The following is a 20118-nucleotide window of genomic DNA, read 5'->3' on the forward strand; positions in this document are numbered from 1 at the left end:
GAAAATGCTAGAGAAAATACGGCAGGGATTCGGATATCACCATCTTAGAATCAGCGATCCTGTTAGTTCCGCCATCTTTTTCCACCGGGAGATTAAGGCGTTTCTTAAGCATTACGTTCGAATGGGAGAGCCATCAGTGTTCGGCAAGGTGTCCAAGTACTACGCAACTATAGAAACTAATAAATGGGGAGCGTTATATCTTCACGGGCTGATGTGGCTCCACGGTAATACTTACCTGCCCACGTTGCTCGAGGATGCTTACAGGGAGGAAGAGGAAGAGTATCAGCGCAAGATTTATAAATGCATTGACGACGTCTTTTACGAAGTAGGTGCAAAGTACGCCGGGGCACAATAACGTGTTTGTTAACTGATGATAGGACATCAATAAGGAGAGCGGCCGCCGCTGGCCGCGGTCCAAGTCACTGTATGCTTGTGTGTGGGATTTTATAAACGACAAGGAACTTCTAGGTCTTGAATTTAAAGAGCAAGCCAACTTTTGTGCCTGGCCGTGTCAATACCACACGTGCGTGAAGTATTCGTACAGTCAGGCGGCTGCCGAAGGGGAGACTCAAGGACGGAGGAAGAAAAGAGACTTATGCCGATTCCAGATGTCTCTTAAATGCTACGCGGGCACTAAGATCACAAAGCGCGGGCTTGTGCATATTAAACGGTCCTATTCACGGATTAATCGATAGAATAAAGCCATGGCGATCGGCTTGCGGAATAACTTCAATATTGCTTTCCTTAACGCACGCTCATAATAGTTATTAATAATTTATTATATCACGAATTACGTGACTAAATTAAGCACGTAAACCTAGAAACGGTTGTTCTTGGGCGCCCGCGGGATGGAATTACTCGAAGGAAACGGGGACGCCGCAGATAGTACGGCGAACTCCACTGTAGCAGATAGGCGGTAGTAAGTACGCAACAATCGCACTTAATAGTTCTTGAACTATTAGGCGAACAAGATATTTAGCGATCGAGAATTATTATTCGTGGAGGTTTGCTACTATCTACTAGGATTATAAATAGACTTTATAGATAACACAAAGTGGGAATTTATTAATCTCAACACCCTCTACTAGGCGGTTTTCCGCCACAGGCCGGCAATGCAGAAGCTTGCCAGTAATGAGATGCATTAGGGCCCTTTGCCGGAGTCAGTATTGTTCATAAACCTGGGGCTAAAGCTTTCGTAGTACGGTGCCTGTCCACATCACGGGGAGGCTCTCGTAGATTTGGGCTTTTGGGAGTACGTTTCCTTCGTATCTTTACGCCGAAGAGGCACAAGTATCCCCGCCAGGGCAACTCAGGCTTCGTTTAACACTCGGACTGAGTTTACTGAGAGGCGGGTGCAGGTACTTTGATACCCTGATAAACCGGCTACGCCGGTCATAACCGGATACCTTGGGATAGACTTGGAAGAAGATATTGAATATCACGTTTAGAGGTAAGTAGAGTACTAGCGTGGAGGAAAAAAATCGGTTAATATAGCAATAGAAATACTGTATTGCTACTAGCCCTATTCGTGCTGTGGGATAAGTTTATATATTACGTAAAACTCGTACTAAGTATTTAAAAGCAGATTAAACTAGCTTTAAGGCTAGCTATCCAAGAACTTGTTAGATTAAGCACCTTAATAACTAAGTCTGCCGCGGATACGAGAAAATATACCTAGCTGTAGGTATATTGCTCTAAAGAAAACGATAATATTAATACCCTAGAGGGGGAATTTAAATTATTATAGCGGGGAAGTTATCAGCTAGACCCAACGGTTATTTAAACTCTAATAGGAAATATCTTTTGGCGATAAGCCACGGACGAACAGTTAATAATAAAGGGCAGCGCTATACTTGGTAAACTGCTCGGGGCTATTAACGCTAACCCGCCGCAGGAAAGTGATAACGGCATTTTAGTGCTAGGTCTGCCGGGTCTTCCAGATTCCAATGTCGCGAGTAGCCGTATTATCGGCCAGAAGATAAGTTAAAGAGCTATCGCTGGCACTCAGGCAAAACAAAAAGATGCCTACAAATAAAGGATAGAAGAGCTTAAAAGAGAGGGGTTTATAGTAGCTGGCAAACGCCCGTCTCACGCCGAGGTGCTAGGTAGATTTAGCCAAGGTAAAATAGTATTTCCTACACCTAAAGATTACTAGCTTCTCGTGGAGAGTAGCATCACATTAGAACTCGGTCCTTCGTTGTCCTATATAGCGCTGGGCCGGAAAATTGCAGACTTCTTTACGCTAAACAGGCTATAACCACAGCCCATAACGCAAAGGACGGAAAAGGAAAGCAAAAAATGCCAAAGAAAAAGAGGCTGAGTCTAACAAACAGAAGCGCGAAGACAGCGATAACCGAGACACAGGGGGGTGTTATGCCTGCGGCAGCAGAACTCGTGATACTACCAGGTGTTTCTATGTGAACAAGAATATTACCCCAAAATATTTCCAAGGAAACTAAACTATTAAAGCAGGGATTGAGCATCGACTTGCCAACGATAAGGCCCATGTAGAAGAAATCAGGCGTCAACTAAAATCCAAGAAGGATGAAGATCATGCGCATCAGGAGTGACTAGTACGGCGTATTGGCGGATACAGTGCAGCCACTGCATGTGACAAGGGCCTGGCTTGGAGCAATTACTCAATTCATCTAATAACAGTCTTTGGTATTAAAGGTCCTTGGTTTTCCTTAAGGCCTTGAGGGACCAAAAATGTCTATTTATACAAGAAGTCGGTAAGGACCTTCTGCCCTAATCCCGTGACCGTAGCCCTTGTGTAACCAGCCATTTCCGTGTAACACTGCAGCTGCTGTCTTCACCAGTCGTGCACACCATACCGCGTTTGCCATCACGCAGTACCCTCTGAAAAATTCAGCCCTCTTGGACTCTGCATCGACTATGCACATCTTCAACGAGATCAGTCGATTTAACAACTTCCGTACAGCATTACCAGGGGACTGTGTTACTGCTGGAGGCCATCTTGCCCCTATCTAAGCATATGGCGAGGTAAGACATCAGGGTCCAAGGACAGAGAGGCTTTGACATTCTGAGACTACATAATATCGCGCTCTGCGAGAATTTTACAGTGAACCTGGTTTCTCTCCGCCAATTACGGCATCATAGATACTAGTGGGATAACCGGCTGAACTATAATTGATTCCGAGCATACAACGGAAAGATCGTATGCAAAGTCCTCAATCGACACAACCAGTTTGTGCTAGAGCATATCCCAAACAAAACATCTCGCCAGTTATTCTTTACCGGACGAAATACATTTAATTCATGGACTGGAAGACAAGCATCCAGCGCAGACGCAAGGAAATAGCACCTTCGACTTGGACTTGGACATCCTGGTCCGAAAGCACTCGAACATGTTGTCAACTGCTCAACAGGAACTGAGATTAAAGGTCTAACCAAAGTGGAATATAATCAATATAGTGTATCCAAGGCAAAACGACAAATCGGTCTCAAGGTAAGAGATACAGAAAACGCCCCAGGACTACGATTAGCTATAGACTTTCACGATCTCGAGGAGGACCACGAAGGACAACACTCCGTAGTGTTCGTCACAGATCGTTGGTCTGGCTACGTCTGGGGTCTCTACCTAACTGCCGCAAAGCGGACACAATAAGGACAGCGCTTAAAATCTTATTCGGCATTCTCAAATAATACTATCAAATCAAGCCTCGCGTAGTTGAATGCGATAACAAGATCTATGAAAAGAGACATCAACTGTGCTCCTGGCTGGAATCTCTATTCCTTCTGATCGAGCCCTCAGCGAAATACACTCCGGCAAAGAACAGAGGTTCTGAACGCTCGGGGGGTTATACTAGAGATAAAAGCGCGCGCAATGAGAATTAGGGCCGGATTACCTAATTACCTACAGGTGGACATTTCTAAGGCGGCTGTCTACTTATATAATTAAACGCCAAAATATATCCTTCGATGGCAATTACTATACCGTCGTTTCTTCACATTCCTCGCGAATCGCGACGGCGTTGCCGACCAATTGTACAAGCGAGATCTACGACATCTCCGTGTATACGGCTGTAAAGCCGTTGCGATGACAAGAGATGCAATAGCCAAGAGAAAGCGCCGACAGAAACTCGATCCAAGAGCCCGGATTGGCTACCTCGTAGGTTACCAGTTAACCAACATCTACCGGATCTGGAACCCATGGCTTGGTAAAGTTATCTCGACGGGAGATGTAATATTTAACGAAGATGAGTATTTCCATGGAGATCTTAAATAATTAAAAGATGATATCTGTGAGCTAAATTATGAGGAGTTAATCAACCTCCTCTAAGAAACCAAAGAACCAGACCAAACAAAGGAAACCTCACAAGAGGAATCCCATAAAGAAGACGATCTTATTGTTGGTCCGGATCATAAATAGGATTTGAGTATATACCACAGAGTTAATAAGCAGACTAGGAAGGGTAACCTTAGATCTAACCCTGAGGACCACGCGAACATGCGAGTAGCACCGTCTGCAACTGAGGATACTCGCACGAAGGCAAATGCCCATGTGCAATTCCAACCATATCCAACGCCATCATAAACAGAACCTACACCGGCTGCACTTATAGCAGCCTGCTTCCAAGGGTCAAATATGAACCAGAAGCACTTGACAGCATCAGGGAAACCATTATGACCCTGCAGAGAGCGCCGGACTAGCAGTTGGTTCAGTGACGACCAGCGAATATTACCCGGTGTTGCAATTTTTAATTTTTTTTGTAAATCTCAATAGACACGATGGCGGAGTAAATCGCCCGATGCCAGGGTCCCTGGTCATGCCCCAATGGCATGTGTGAAGCCAAGTGGGGCCTCGAGTACCACGCCTCGGATTTCGTAAGCAGGATGCGGCTTTATGCACCGACAACGAGCTTCCTAATCCCGATTCGAATGTCATGCGAGCGCAAATGTCGGCTGAAAGCACCACGTTGCCAACTTCTCTATTGAAAATAAATCAACGCAAGTATATTTACTCCACGGGTCATCTTGTTGATTTATCATCGCCAAGTGATTTCATTACGTCAGTGGTATGGGTACAGGAACCAAAACATCAGGTCTGACAGCACGTCCACTTTCACCAAGTAAATACAAACTTCAAATACACCGTCCACACTCCCCGCTACTCGTTGCAACGCGTAAAGGGAGCATAGTATTTCATATTCAATACATACTTGACACTATATACTACACTTTCCAAAATACACCAGTCAAATATGTTACTCTAGGAATCGAAAGGAAACCTCGCGTGTGGCGCAGCCGCGTTTCAGCTTAACCGATGCGGCACTGAGAGTACCACGGGCCCATCTCCAGGCAGACGAGGCCCTGGGCACAGGCAGTTGGGCCTCTCCAGCCTCTACCGCCGCACTGTTCCCAGATGTTGGCCACATTGTCAGTGGGAGGGGGAGGGGGAGGGGGAGTGTTGGGGTCTTCGGGCTTGGGATCCTCGGGCTTGGGATCTTCGGGCTTGGGGTCCTCGGGCTTGGGATCCTCCGGCTTGGGCGGGTTGGGGTCCGGCTTCGAAGGGCCTCCGATCTGTCGACGCATGTGCGCCCAGTACTGCATGCGTTGTTCCTGGCCGGCGGTGAAGGTGTTGGAGCAGCTCCTAGATGGCAAGTTAGAACCCTTGTTGCAGTTCCCCGTCACGGCATAGCAGAGCCCACTCACGAGTAATCCATAAGGTTGAACATGTTGCTTGGGTACAATTGGTTGCAAGCAAGGGCGGCCGGCCGGCCATTCTGAAGCTTGTACTTGACTTGCTCGCATTGGTGCGTGGGCTGTTGCTGCGGGAACGTGTCCTCGATGGTATCTCCCTCTCCGCAGGCGTTTCCCTCAAACGTGTGCAGCAAGCCCAGCCAGTGACCGACCTCGTGGGTGGTGGTCATGTCGCTCGGGTACCGCGGGTGGGCAGTCTCGGCAAGCATCAGGCAACCATCTTGGATCAAGAGTTCCTCAGAAATGCGGCCGTTGGGAATGGGGAGCCAGCAGATACCGGCGCTGGGTGACCCGTCGGCGGCAGGGCCCGGGATGAATGCCACGTAGTAGAGGTTCAAGTCTGCATAGGTACCCCGGCGCAGCTTGGCCTTCATCCCCATTTGATCTTGGCCCTTGGACCAAACCTGATGTTGTGTGTAGTCGTTGGAAACATGGGTGAAGGAGATTCCAGACCTGCTGAAATACTTGTTCATCACATCCATGTCCTTCTTGATAATGTCTTCCTACGAGCCAAGGCTTAGTATAAACCGCATCGTGACGCGAGGGGGGGCAGCTTGCAACTTACGGTCAGATAGCCGCCCTTGACACTCTGCTCAGAATACACAACGTGAGTGTGAACTTGAAAGTTGTAGTTGTTCTGCTGCTGGCGGGCAATCAGAGGCGCAGAAGAATTCAGCAGCTGCTGGGAAATCTTCAAGAAGTCCTCGCTGGGAGGAGCCTCTGCGCAGTCCTTGAGATCATCTCGTGCGTGTAAGACGCCGGCGTTGATAACATTTGCCATGGAAATGGCGAGCACACAGGAAAGAAACTTCATTGTACAAGACCAGCCAGTCACCTTGGGACTGGAGAAAAGTTTCGAGAAAGATGAAGAAATGAATGAAGGTAAAACAAAAATGAACGAATGTGAAGATGTAAATGAATGTAGAGATGAAGGTGAAGGTGAAGAGGCAGCAAGACGGACATGTACAGACAGAAGCCTTCATATTTATATCCCGCAAAGGAAGCCTCCGGCCAAGTAGAATCCCAAGCATGCCGCACGATCATCTCGATTCTCAGCTCAGCGAGCCACGCATAATGTTGCAGGTGGGCAAGAACCAGGGATAACTGCTCTGACTAACCGACAACAAGCTCGGGGCGTGAAGAAGCAGGACCAGTGACAAGGCGGGAAGCTGATGGTCCAGCCGGATGTATTCCCGAATTTTTGGGCCTCTGGGATCTGCAAAACACAGCTTCCTATTCCAGCAACCGACCGAGTAAGGGGAGCCAAGTTCATTCCAGCCAACAGGCCCAACAGAGCAAGGCGCGATGGAGCCGACTATGTGCGCCAGAGTGAACTGCTTCCAGGTTCGGCTTGTTTCACAAGTTGGCTAACCTCCTGACGAATATCCAGTCCGACAATGCAAAAGGTCCTCGGGGAGACTTGGCGACGTCTACACTCGGTCAACTCGTTGCCATTGCCGCGATGCGTACATGCATGAATTTGTAAACAAACAGAAGAGAGAGAGAAAACTCGTGCTTGAGCTGTACTTGGCCATGGTGCCGATGAGATGCACCAGTTGACGCCTTTTTTCACGATTTCCAAGGAGGGGCCAGGCGTTGGCAATCGGCCTCGTTGGCCTACTTACACACCAGACCGCACTCGCGACATGGTTCGCATAACATGGGGAGCTTTAAGATTGATGTGAACAAGTTAATTAAGGGGTTACATTGTTCTCGGCCCGCTCTTGTCCCAAGGGAACGTGTGGGACTCGGCCCAAAGTTCTCACAGGCTACAGCCCATGACCCTCCACGTCTCGTGTTGCACGCCGGCCTGCAAAGGACCCCAGATATAGGGCAAACCAGTGGACATGCAACGTTGAAGCTTATCTGGCGCACTCAGCGCTTAATTTTGTGCCGCGGGTGGCTGAAACACCCAGCGAGCCCAACTTGGCCCGCACCAGGCATGCGCCGGACGGATATAGTAGGTGGCTTGCGACAGTCCGATCAATTCACAGCCTTGCGTGTTGAAGTCGTCCCGAGTTGCGCGTCACTTTAGACGATCAACGCCACTGTGCCGGCAGCTCGGATGGCATAAACTAGAGTCGACTCGCTGCCTCGTCGAGTCGACGACACGATCCTCCGAGGTGAACAGGCGGTGTGTTGGTGCGAAAACTGGTGCATGCCCGGTAGAATCTCCTTTTATGGACTGCGAGAGAGGGACTTGATCTATGGTGGCCATGTTGCGTAAATGAGAGGGTAGATGGATCCATCTGCTCAAGCGCGGAAACGACGCGTGAAGGGTTGTATTCGTGAGTGTCTGGTAATACGAGTGTTGTTCTTGAAAGATGACATCTAATATTTTAGTCAGCTGTTTCTCTTCAATTGGGGTCTGGTTAGATTGAACCGTCGACGGTCGATTGACATTTCAAAGGGCGTATTGTCACGTGGTCGGCTTGTCTCGGCCAGGTCCCAAATAGTGCTTGCAAGGCTTCAATGTTGCATTGTGCGGTGGTCCTGGACTCCTGGTAGTTGATTGTAAGCAAGCAAGAGCATTGGAAAGCTTTTGAACCTGCCAAGAGATGCCAGCTATGGTTCTCGAATGTTTTGTTGCGCGCCACGACCCCGGCGTTTGATGATTCGCAAGAGTGTAGTGAGGTCATTTAAAGACATGTATTTACTATTGATTAAATCTGCCTCCTTTCTTTTCCATGTCTGCTCGTCTTGACTGCAACACGCAATGCAGCTTCTGCAATTAGATGGCTTACCTTGGCGTGTCGGCCCGGGGCCCTACTTGTGCTACCTCAACATTGAATTATTACATGGCGAGTTCTGCCCATGGCTGTGGTATCTGATGATGCTAGAATAGGGCCGTTGAGCCCTGTTTGTATGACAGGTATTTTGACAGCGAAATTTATGTGGAGATGCCTGGCCTGACTGGGGCGACTGACGGCTGCCTCCGTTTTTGGGCAAATTGACTTGACTAATGTCCGGTTCAGTGCCTTACTCATTCATCGCTGCGCGTGATAAATTCCGACCGACAGGGGCCACCCCCGTTGCATGTTGGGGCATCGTCTGGTAGTGTGCGGGTTACTCCATATGAGATTTGATTAATGACTGGTATTAAAAAAAGGGCGTTTCAATAATAGTTTAGATTATCATCAAGTACCGGACATATTAAGGAGTAGCCCCCCAGCGACCACGGGGAGTGTCGGCGCAAACCTGACCCAACATTGAATGCCGGAGAGGCAAAAGTGCCAGCATCTCCAGAGTCAATCGACTTGAAACCAAGGTTGGGCAAATCGCAAACCATGACAGTATACTCGCAACTAGCCATGCGATTATTGTCGGCATTTATATGCCAAAGTAAAAAGTCAAGTAAAATAAGAAAAGGACAGCCCACAAGCTCTCGGGTCCGCGGATCAGCTTTTTCCCAGGGCCACGGTCGCCAGGTTTTTCCGCCGGCAGCCCCACAGGCACCAGACATTGGCATAGGAACTTTAGGGTAGCGAGTGAAGACCAAAAGCTTGGTTAAAATCAGCGGACTGTTCAACAAGACTGTAGCCGGGAAATTAACGGCTCGGACTGCCACTGAAAAAGATTGACATAACAAGGAAATGTAGGCGTTGTCACAAGGCTTAAGCCTGTCCGGTTTGATTCCAAAGTAAACCGCTGCGTTGGTACTAATGAATTTGATCGATTTATTATATAAACCTGTGTAGCCGGAGGTGTGTGTACTATCATTTGTTCACATGTGTAGCGCGGTACATGTACCGTACCGAGTACTCACTCGGTGCTGTTCATGCACCCACCCAAGGTACCAAGTACGCACAGTGTGACGGCTGCCCGCTAGCCCAAATGGGCGCGTCGTCGGTTCTCGACCCCTGCCCCGAAGAGTTTCAAACCAGACCAGTCTTTTTGTCTCGCAATGCATACATTCGTTCCCAAGTAGCAACCAACGCGCTTCCACCTTGAGCCCTTCAACTGCCCAACGACCCTTTGAACATGTCGATGCCAGAAATCATTCATGGTACCGAGTACTCAGGCAATTTCTATGCCCGTCTCCTCCGAGCCGCCGCTCAATGAAATCCCAGGATCCCCACTCGGTCAATCACACCATTTCTGACGACCTTTTCGAATCTTCCAAACCCTCCAGAAACAGGACGACATTTCCCCAACGCCCCATTTCCAGTATGCAAAAGTTCCGTCAAACGGTTGACCATTCAAAAGTCGGCTGTTTTTCGCGACCGGGCCAGCTCAAGGAGAAACACCGGTGACGGGCCAAAGCCAAACATTGAACATGTCAAGCCACAATGCCCTTGGACCATTCCATGGAATGACGGTCACAAGGCCTCGAGCCAACGCCGGGAAGGAGAATCAAGATGGGCGGGCTGGCATCAGAAAGCCCTTCCCGAAGCGCCGCCGACGCCCGTAAGCCGCCAATCTATAACCCATCCGTGGCGTCCGTCTTGGATCCGATCACATCTCTTGGTCCTTTCTTGGGTGTGGACCAGAGGGGATCGGGCCGGCTTGGCTGACCGACCAATGTGGCATGCAGTACCCAAATGCAGCAGGCTTCTTCACAACCACAACCACAGAGCATGTCGTTCGTGAGACGGCCCAACTTGGAGTTGGGTGACTGCAAACCCTTGCATCATTGCCGATTGCGTGCTGAGCTTACCCTCCACCCGGGAGAGCTTATTGGTGACACCACCCTTTGCGAGGCATGTTTCTGCGGGGTTGACACGAGCCGCCTGAGCCGAATCGTCGAGGTCGTGCTCGACCAGACATGATATATTGACCATCCATCGGTGGGCTCTAGCGCAGGAGCCAACTCGATAAGCGTCAATTCAAATGTTGCCATCGGCAATGGGGCATGGGGCCGTTCCGGAGCCACCTCGTGCTCCTACACGCGAGCCTAACGAAAAGAATGTAACCCAGACAGAGTCGTGGTCAATAAATAGGCACGTCCTGGCCCAGCAGGATCAGCCAGCCAAGAAAGTTCAAGTTGATCGACCTTTCCCGACGCCCCCCTCCCGCGACTCCCTCCAAGGATCTGTCCAAAACGCCATTGACAATGGCACCAGGCCAGCTAGACGAGCCGCTGTCCGAGGCCGTGACGGCCCAGCCCACCGTCGTCACAGAAGACGCAGCCGCCGCCGTGGGCGTCGACGAGAAGGCAGGGCCCCAGATCGCCGCCGACCAGCACAGCGACTCGCTCAGCAAGGACGCCGAGAACAACGGCGCCCGCGTCTTGTACAATGTAGTCAACGCCAACGGCGAGGAAGAGGCCGTCTCGGAGGACGACCCGCGGGTCCGCGACATCCCGCCCTACGTGCGGCGCATCGTCAGCTTCAAGGACGACACGACGGAGCCGACGCTCACGTTCCGCTACTTCCTGCTGACGATTCTCTTCGTCGCCCCCGGCGCGTTCCTCTCGCAGATGGCGCACTTTCGCACCACGTACGCGCCCTACTCCGTCTTCTTCGTCCAGATCGCCTCCAACTACGTGGGCGTGTGGCTGGCAAAGGTGCTGCCGGCGTGGCGCGTCCGCATCCCCCTGACGCGGTACGGCTTCAGCCTGAACCCGGGCCCCTTCAGCACAAAGGAGCATGTGCTGGTGACCATTTCCGCCGCCTCGGGCGCCACCTACAACCTGGGCTACACGCCCATCTCCATGTCGGAGCTGTACTTTGGCGAGCGGGTCAACGGCGCCGTGGCCGTCTTCTTCATGCTGGCCATTACCTGGACAGGGTACTCGTACGCGGCGCTGGCGAGGCAGTTTCTCATCTACGATCCGCAGTACCCTTGGTTTCAAGCGTAAGAGCCCCCCTCCAAAAACGTCCCGGCTTCCCGCAGTGGCTTACACAAAAGACGTAAACTACAGTCTCTGCCAGACGGCGCTCTTTGAGACGCAAAAGAAGCAGCGCGAGAACCCGTCGCCCCTATCGAGCAAGCAGATGCGCGTCTTCTTCGGCGTGCTCGTGGCCGTCATCCTGTGGCAGTTCCTCCCCGAGTTCGTCTTCCCCATGCTGGGGTCGCTGGCGTTCCTGTGCTGGGTGGCGCCGCGCAGCCCCGTCGCCAACTTTATCGGCGCGGGCTTCGGCGGCATGGGCTTCCTCAACCTGTCGCTGGACTGGTCCAGCATCGCCTCGGGCGCGAGCCTGTTCCTGACGCCGTGGTGGACGCAGGTCATCATGTTTGTCGCCTTTGCCGTCAACTGCTGGGTGCTGCTGCCGGCGGCCAAGTGGGGGAACCTGGCGAGCTGGAACCACGGCCTGATGTCGAACCGCGTCTTTCTGGGTGAGTCTATTAATTTAATTAATTAATTTATTTTTTCCCGTGGTGGTTGGCTAAATGCTTGTAGAAAACGGCACCAGGTACCCCCTTTCGGAACTGCTCACGCCCGACATGCGCCTCAACACGACCGCGTACGCGCAACACGGGGACCTCTACGTCGGCGCGCAGTACCTGTGGAACATGTTCTTCGACTACGCGGCCTACGCGTCGGCGCTGGTGTGGATGGCGCTCTTCGGCTTCAGGCAGATCCGGGCCAGCGTGGAAAAGTTCCTGGAGCGGCGGACGGCCAGGGACGGCCGCAAGGTGACGGAGCAGTACGACGACCAGATCAACGTGCTGCAGCGGCCGTACGACGAGATACCCTTCTGGTGGTTCGCGGCGCTGTTTGCCGTGTCGCTCGTCATCATGGTGGTCATTTGCGCGCGGGGGCTCATCTTCATCCCCGTGTGGACGTACTTTGTGGGCATCGCGACGGGGGCCGTGGTGGTGGTGCCGCTGGGCTGGCTGTACGCGCTGTCCAACTTCCAGCTCGCCATCGGGTCGACCAACGAGCTGCTGTACGGGCTCATGATCAACGCCGTGTCCGGGTGGAAGAACCCGTGCGGCGCGTCGGCCTACGGCTCCGTCGCCGGCGACGCCTGGTACCGCGCCCAGCTCAACCTGCAGGACATGAAGATCGGCCACTACATGCACGTCCCGCCCAAGGCCGTCTTCTTCTCCCAAATCTTCGGCTCGCTCATCGGCATCCCCATCGACTACGCCGTCATCCGCTGGGTCCTCGACACCAAGTTCGACTACCTCGCCGGCGTCAAGGAGGACCCCACGCACCAGTGGACGGGGCAGTCGCTCGCGTCCAGCCTCACCCTGGGCGTGCAGTACGTGCTCGTCGGGCCCCGGCGCCTGTTTCAGCAGCATCTCTTCAAGGTGGTTCCCTACGGGTTCCTCGTCGGCGCCGCGGCGCCCGTCGTCCTGTTCCTCCTGCATAAAAAGTTCCCGCGGGCCAAGTTCAACCTCTTCAACACAACCATATTCTTCTCCAGCATGTCCACCTTTTACGGAAACATTAGCACGGGCTACTTCTCCAGCTTCCTGGGCGGCTTCGTCGTCATGTTCTGGTGCTACAGGTACAAGTACGAGTTGTGGGCGAGGTGGAACTACATGCTGGCGGCGGCGTTTGACGCAGGCTTCAACTTTAACATGCTGCTCATCTTTCTGTGCTTCGGGGCCGGCAAGATTGTGAACATGCCACACTGGTGGGGGAACAACGCAGACAGCAGCGAGAGGTGTTTTGCACTAGATAGTTAGAGCCGTAACGGAGTTGATAATAAGCCATTGAAATGACGTCTTTTTATACACATATCTCACTAAGCCCGTCGTGAAAAATACATAATCAGACATGAAATGAATAAAAAAACAGTCCATCGCTACATTTTGCGTAAAATACAAGAGGGGGTCATATACAACATTGAAGGAAATACATTATGCTACACCGTCTCCTCGTGATGCGGCGCCTCGTCGCCAGTCTCCTTCCCCTCCGTGCGCGCGCCACCCGCACCACCGTCCCTTGGGCCGGGCGCCGCCGCCGCCGCCGCCGTCTCCAAATCAGCACCGGCCTCCCTCCGAATGCGGGCCATGTGCTCGGCCGGGGGCGGCACCCAGGCCGCGCTCTTCCAGGGCGTCACGCCCTCGAGGTACATGGTGTCAATCTCCTCGAGGGTGCGGCCCTGGCCCTCGACGACGAAGAAGAAGACGATCAGGCCGCCGACGACGTTGCAGGCGGCAAAGACGTAGCCGTACTGGAAGTCGATGGCGTTGAAGATGAAGGTGGAGAAGAAGCCGATGCAAAAGTTCCAGATCCAGTTGGAGGCGGTGCCGAGGGCCATGGCCTTGGCGCGGAAGCGCGAGGGGAACAGCTCGGCCTGGATGGCCCAGACCATGGGGCCCCAGGTGGTGGCGAAGCCGAGGATGAAGAGGCAGGCAAAGACGATGAGAACAATACCCTCGGCGGGCGTGCGCTGGGGGTCCTCGCGGTCGAAGCGGAAGTGGCCGACGGTAGCGAAGACGATGAAGCAGGCAAACATCCAGGCGGACCCGGCCATGAGCGACTTGCGGCGGCCAAAGTGCTCGACGATGTAGAGCCCGATGAAGGTGACGAGGAAGTTGATGGTGTTGAGGATGATTTGCGTCACGAAGCTGTTGATCTGGACGGAGCGGAAGACGGTGGTGCCGTAGTAGAAGAAGTAGTTGGCGCCCGTGAGCTGCTGGAACATCTGGAGCGCGACGCCGAGCGCGATGCGGCGCGCCATCTTGGGCGCGGCGAACATGGCGGCGAACTCGCGCACGGGGCCGAGCTTGACCGTGTCCTCGGCGCGCAGCTTGGCCTCGATCTCCTCGAGCTGCGTGTAGACGGCCCAGTGGTTCGTCCCGGCGCCGTACACTTTGCATATGGTGTCGGCGGCGCGGTCGGCGCGGCCGTGGCGGAAGTCGAAGCGCGGCGTCTCGGGGAAGCCCAGGATGCCCAGGCCCAGGACCAGCGTCCACACCCAGCCCAGGCCGATGACGACGCGCCAGCTGGCCGAGTCGCCGCCGTGGTGCGTGACGGTGCCGTAGTTGAAGGTGGCCGCGAGGAAGATGCCCATGGTGATGAAGAGCTGGTAGGCGCACACCATGGCGCCGCGGATCCAGGGCGGCGCCGTCTCGGCCTGGTACATGGGCACCAGGAGGCTCAGCGCGCCGACGCCCAGCCCGGCGATGAAGCGCCCAATCATGACCTGGTACCACGCCGTCACGGCCGCAATCTGCACCACGAACCCGACCGACGTCACCAGGCACCATATCGACACCGACGGCTTGCGCCCGATGCGGTCCGCCACGGGCGCCGCCGCCAGCGCCCCGATGAGCGTGCCGATGGACAGCAGCGACACGATGAGCCCCGAGCGCACCGCCGAAAAGTACTTTTGCCCGTTGTCGGGGTTGGTCATGCCGAACCGCTCCAGGAAGTCGGGCATCTCGAGGAATCCCGAAATCTGGCCCGTGTCGTAGCCGAAACTGACGTGTATAAGCCGCCTGAACAAACGAAAAAAAAAAGCAATACACTTACATCAGCCCCCCCATGCTGACCAGACAGCCCATGGCCAGAGACCGCATCGTCAGCCTCGGCAGCGGCGAGTAATCCAGCCCGGCCAACGAGCTGCGCACGTCATTCTGGTTGGATTTCTCAGACGCAGGATTGACATGGTCGAATCGGACCGTCATGAAGCCCTTCATGGCGGGTGAGAGCAAGATTTGTCGTGCGGTGCGTGTATATATATATATAAAATGTCCCTGTACGGTATAGAACAATGGGAAACCAGCACAAAAAGAGCGCAATGAACCAGGCACAAAACCCCCTTTATACGCACGTCGCATCGTCAGTGGCAACGGGGCCCCAAGTCGACAACCACGTTCTCCTCCACACCGTCAGTCACCTCACGGAGGACCCGGCCACGGGGAAACCACGGGGCACCACGGGGGACCGGGGTGGTGCCCCAGAAACAAGAGGGATCCGCCGACTCAATCGGTCCGTCTCTGTTGAGCAAAGCGTGCCGTAAGCATCAATGCTTCTTCCCAGGACCGGCCATCGTGCCCGTCTGCCCTGCCCCCCCCGCCAATCGACTCGCCGCTGAGACAAGACGCGTTCGTCCTCGACAAGGGCATTGTGCCATTGCGGACAGTGCCAGCCCAGCATTCCCAGCATTCCCTAGAGGCGCGTGTATCGGCCTTTCCCCATCGTGACGTCTTAAGCCGCCGCCGAAGCACCGAGTCTCCACCGTCGCCGAAGAGGTCAAGTGCTTTTTTCGAGACCCCGCCGCCCCAGGTACACGTCTCAAGATCTTCCGAGTGTAGAAAAAAATTGCGCAACTGTCCCCGTGACCAAGTGTGTGGAAATAGATGCGATTCTGGACCCCTTTCCGAAAAGTCGCATGCTCATTTTTTTTTCATCTTGTTTCTTGACTCGCACACTCGGTCCGGCAGTGGCGGGGTTGAGCGGGCGACGCCACGCCGGCCGGCAACTTCGGGCGGAAAAAAAGCATGACGTCGTTGGTTCAATGCCGGTGGGACGCTTTTGCCGGGAATAATAAAAACTGGCACTGGGGCTAACCGCTTCCGCCGCAACCACTGCTGAACTGCCGCTTTGTCAGTCTGGTGCTGGAATGACGTTTGCCAACCAACGGCGTCGCAGCAGCGTAAGCAAACGGCTCTGTGTGCCCCTAGCCCGCCAGCACAACACCGCGCCGTCTTTCCATGGCCCCGCGACGGCGCTGGAGCAATTCCCATCTTCGAGCCAACTCCAAGACAGCCCATAGGTCAATAAAAGATGCCATCATCATGTTGTGTATCTCTTCTATTCTTGCGCTTGATTCTTTTGCGCCTTGTGCATCTATCAAACGCCCTCGTCTAATTCTTGCTGTAGTTCCAATGCGTCCATGGTGATCCTTGTGTAGCTCCCCCTTGGGCCAAAAAGCAACATGTCATCTAAAACCCCGCTGCCACGCAAAGAGAGCCCCGTCCCTGCTTCATGTTTGGCCTCATCAGTTCAGAATGCTCGCCTTCTCCGAAGGGGGAATATGTCCCTCTACAGTGCTCAGCGCAGCCAGGTTAACCTCGCCCATTTGCTTCAGGGCCGATGCATCCCCAACGCCTGCGAGCAACGCCACACATTCAATCACGTCTTCAGGCTCAAGCAGGTGCCACTTGGCCAGCGTCACCTTTGTGCTCGCCCCCACTGTCACAGTAAAGACGTGGTCTGGATGCAACACCTCGCCAGTGGCCCCGTTTAAGCTGCGGAACATGTCCTCGTCCGTAAAGTCGTCGCCCATGCAGAGCGCAAACTCAACACGCCCTGGGTTGGGGTCGAGTTCTGACGGTGCACGCTCTGGGTTGTGATACGTCGCGATGAGCCGCTTGGCGATCTCGCCCTTGTTGATGAAGGTGGGCCGGACTTCCACGTTTGCCTTGCCTGGCATGACTTCAACATCCCATTTGGTGCCCACCGTACTTTCAAGTTCCTTGTGGCATTCTCGCGCCATGTGCACACCCTGCTCTGGATCTGCAAGTCTGTAGTGCCATGTAAGTGCGCATCGCTTCCGCTCGATGAATGACCCTGTTGTTTTGATTAGCCCATGTCAAATCTCGGGATAATGTCCAGCTGCCTTACCAGGGACTCTGTCGGTGTATTTCTGAAACACCTCCATAGCCTCGACCTGCCATCCCATGTCAAACTTCTCCGCCAGGTTAATCCACTCCTCTGACCCGGGATCCCTCATAAAACTGCCATGTTCGGCCGAAAATCCAAGTTGCGAAATGTGGCCCAGGTGCTGCCCGAGGAACTCCTGGTCTCGACCAGAAATAATCCATACCGCATTCTTGGGGTCACCGGCGAGGCGCTTGAGGGATTGGATGATGCGTTCAGACGGAATCGCCGCGCTGGGCTCTCGGACGATTGGCGTCAACGTACCGTCGTAATCGAACATGAATAGTCGTTTGCCCGCCGATCTGTACTTGGACAATAAGACCGCACGGTCAAGAAGAGGCGTCGCATTGGCCGTGTTGGTTTCGCCCAGCACATTGTACACCTTGCGAATAAACTTGTTAATCCACGCTTGCACATTGTATGTCGTCACGTGCTTGTACAAGCGAGACTGCATTCCGCTTCGCTCGCCATCCGACATTGTAAGCGCACTATTGATCTTTTCCGCAACACCAGTCAAGTCCCAGGGGTTGATGTGAATTGCGTCACTGAGACTTCCCGCGGTCCCGCTGAACTCTGAGAGGATGAGCGGCCCGTTGCCCTGTCTTTGGCAGACAATGTACTCTAAACTCGTCGTGTTCATACCGTCTCGGACAGAAGTGATTAAACCAATGTCGCCGGCTCTGAGTAGAGCAAAGTACTCGTCTTGGTCCAAGTATTGTGGGTAATGCTGCACAGGAGAGAATCCCAAGCTGCCAAACTCCCCGTTGATCTTCATGACCAGTTCGTTCACTCTTGTAGCAATCTTGCTCTCGTCATCGTCCTTTTCGGCCTCTACCGTGGTTGGAGAAGTGACCTGGATCAAAACCACCTTTTCTCTCCACTCAGGGTACACTTCAAGGAACCGCTCAAATGCTTGAAGCTTCTGTGCCACACCACGGACACTGTCGAGCCTATCACGGCCAACAATGATCTTTTTCCCAGCATACATCTTCTTCAAAGCATCATATTTCTCATTCACGGAATCAGCCCACGCGTGCGTCTCCACCTTGGCAGCGTCAATGCCTATAGGAAAGACGCCTACCTGAACCCTAGTCCCGTAGGCATCGATGCCAAGGGTATCAGAGGGAAACCCAAGAATGCGGGTGCAGCAGCTCAAAAAATGCCGCGAGTAGCTGTACGACTGGAACCCTACCAAGTTGGCTCCGAGAACTCCTTCCAACACCTCCTTTCGCCGCGGGAGGCACCGCAGGAACTCACTGCTAGGGAACGGAGAGTGTAGGAAGAATGATATGTACATGTTCTGGTTCCGTTGGCGCAACATGCTGGGGAGAAGCATCAGGTAAAAGTCGTGGACTATAACAATGTCGCCGGGCTTGTAGATTTCAATGATTTTATTCGCAAATTTCTGGTTCATGCGATAATAATCTGCCCACTGGATGCGCTCCTTGCGACCATCCGTAGGTTCGTGTTGTTTGTAGTGGAACAAGGAATATAGATCATGGTGTGCGTACCGCCGCCACCTTGACTGGTCCTTCAACACGACGCCATCCTCGGAATCGTCCGCCTCGTCCGAGAGCCATACTGGCACTGTCCGAATGGTTTTGCTGTGAGAAAGGGCATACTCCAGTTTGGCTTGGTCGGCTTTCGGCAGCCAAAGGCCGTCAAGGGGCGGTGGCGTAGGAAGCCGCGTAGTACCATCAACTGGAACAGGAGCTGAGAGAGCATTCAGGGAGGAGATGCCCACGGTCGTCTGCCCAGATAGATTGCTGCTCGGCGTCTGCCCAAAGGATGCGGCGGAAGAAACAGGCGTCTCCTGAGGAGAGTCTATCTCGCCGGTCCAGGCCACAAGAGTGTGATTCCACGGCGTGGCATTGGAAGAAAGGTAGGCAAAGGAGTCGAAAAGCGCGGATTGGCCTCGGCGGGGTCTCAGGACCTGTTGGAGGCGATGATGTCAGTTCCGAGAGTACAGCAGCAACAAAAAACAAGAATCTCAATCATGGACGGTTGGAATTCTGCAATGGGGATGGTTCTTACCCAATCGCCTCCCTTGCGGTAGGTGAAGGAGTAGGGGATGTTGAATGCGACAGAGATGATGTTGCCGCTAAGGCCTAAATCCGGGTTGGCGGCGCGAATCTCTGAGAGAGATTCACGGCGCGCCATCGCGGGAGCAAGCAGGCTCTGGAGTGTGTATCGTCGTGGTTGTCGCGGGCAGAGGCTAATGGGCGAAACTCGAGTCTCGACGGGTTCAGAGAGGAGACGCAGAAGGCTCGACTGTGTTGGGTCGAGCTGCGAATGTGAAGGAGCCCCGAATATTGGGACTTGGATGGGACTGGGCCTGGATTGGGGGAGTGAGGGGTATGACGCTGGCCAGGTCCCACCCGAGGGAAAATGGGACAAGGAGGCAAGGAACTCTGGTCCAGGATATGGGCACCAGCGAGATTGGTATCGTGGCTGCGTCTATTGGTGTCCAGTGTCCACTGGCTTTGCTGGCTTGCTGGCTAGGGGGGGTTGTCGCGTCACTGCTGCTGTCTGTTGATGCTGAGGTTTGTATGCAGCCGTCGTGGCTGGGTGGTGAAGAGGGTCGTTCAAACGTTCAAACGGTGGTTGTGGAGGAACCTTGAAGCAAACGCAACGAAAGTTTTGAGATTCTGGAAGGATGGCCAAAGTCAGCTCGAACACCTCGCCAGGGTCTGGGCTCTTGATACAACTCAACAGTACCTTACTGGTGTTCAACCACTCGGGTACCAAGTACGGAGAGTAGTTGGCGACGCAATTTGGACCGTCAGCTGGCTCCCCCAACGCAAGTATCAATATCAAGTTTGGGAGTTGTAGGCCAGGGGAAACCGCGTCGCAGTCGCAAGCACCAGCCGGCGTCGCCGGTTCTA

The 20118-nt window shown here is 53.6% G+C and overlaps 5 protein-coding genes across 5 annotated transcripts; 2 read left to right on the top strand and 3 right to left on the bottom strand.

Annotated features, from left to right (window-relative positions):
- Window positions 1-4: 4 nt before the first annotated feature.
- Window positions 5-355, top strand: G6M90_00g054980 (uncharacterized protein; the record flags this gene model as incomplete). The annotated part of the gene is made up of 1 exon (XM_014685421.1): window positions 5-355. One exon carries the CDS (start codon window positions 5-7, stop codon window positions 353-355), a length of 351 nt encoding a protein of 116 aa, XP_014540907.1.
- Window positions 356-5280: 4925 nt separating this feature from the next.
- On the bottom strand, window positions 5281-6505 carry G6M90_00g054990 (uncharacterized protein; the record flags this gene model as incomplete). Its single annotated transcript, XM_014685420.1, has 3 exons — window positions 5281-5614; window positions 5677-6227; window positions 6290-6505. The coding sequence occupies 3 exons, from the start codon at window positions 6503-6505 to the stop codon at window positions 5281-5283; spliced, it is 1101 nt and encodes a 366-aa protein (XP_014540906.1).
- A 4272-nt stretch (window positions 6506-10777) lies between these two features.
- On the top strand, window positions 10778-13305 carry OPT8 (Oligopeptide transporter 8; the record flags this gene model as incomplete). Its single annotated transcript, XM_014685419.1, has 3 exons — window positions 10778-11520; window positions 11588-12003; window positions 12068-13305. The coding sequence occupies 3 exons, from the start codon at window positions 10778-10780 to the stop codon at window positions 13303-13305; spliced, it is 2397 nt and encodes a 798-aa protein (XP_014540905.1).
- Window positions 13306-13484: 179 nt separating this feature from the next.
- KHT2 (Hexose transporter 2) lies at window positions 13485-15267 on the bottom strand (the record flags this gene model as incomplete). The annotated part of the gene is made up of 2 exons (XM_014685418.1): window positions 13485-15048; window positions 15101-15267. The coding sequence occupies 2 exons, from the start codon at window positions 15265-15267 to the stop codon at window positions 13485-13487; spliced, it is 1731 nt and encodes a 576-aa protein (XP_014540904.1).
- A 1304-nt stretch (window positions 15268-16571) lies between these two features.
- Window positions 16572-19393, bottom strand: TPS2_1 (Trehalose-phosphatase; the record flags this gene model as incomplete). Its single annotated transcript, XM_014685417.1, has 3 exons — window positions 16572-17143; window positions 17198-19166; window positions 19268-19393. 3 exons carry the CDS (start codon window positions 19391-19393, stop codon window positions 16572-16574), a joined length of 2667 nt encoding a protein of 888 aa, XP_014540903.1.
- Window positions 19394-20118: the final 725 nt, after the last annotated feature.

This window comes from Metarhizium brunneum, chromosome 3, assembly GCF_013426205.1.
Source record: "Metarhizium brunneum chromosome 3, complete sequence".
NCBI lineage: Eukaryota > Fungi > Ascomycota > Sordariomycetes > Hypocreales > Clavicipitaceae > Metarhizium > Metarhizium brunneum.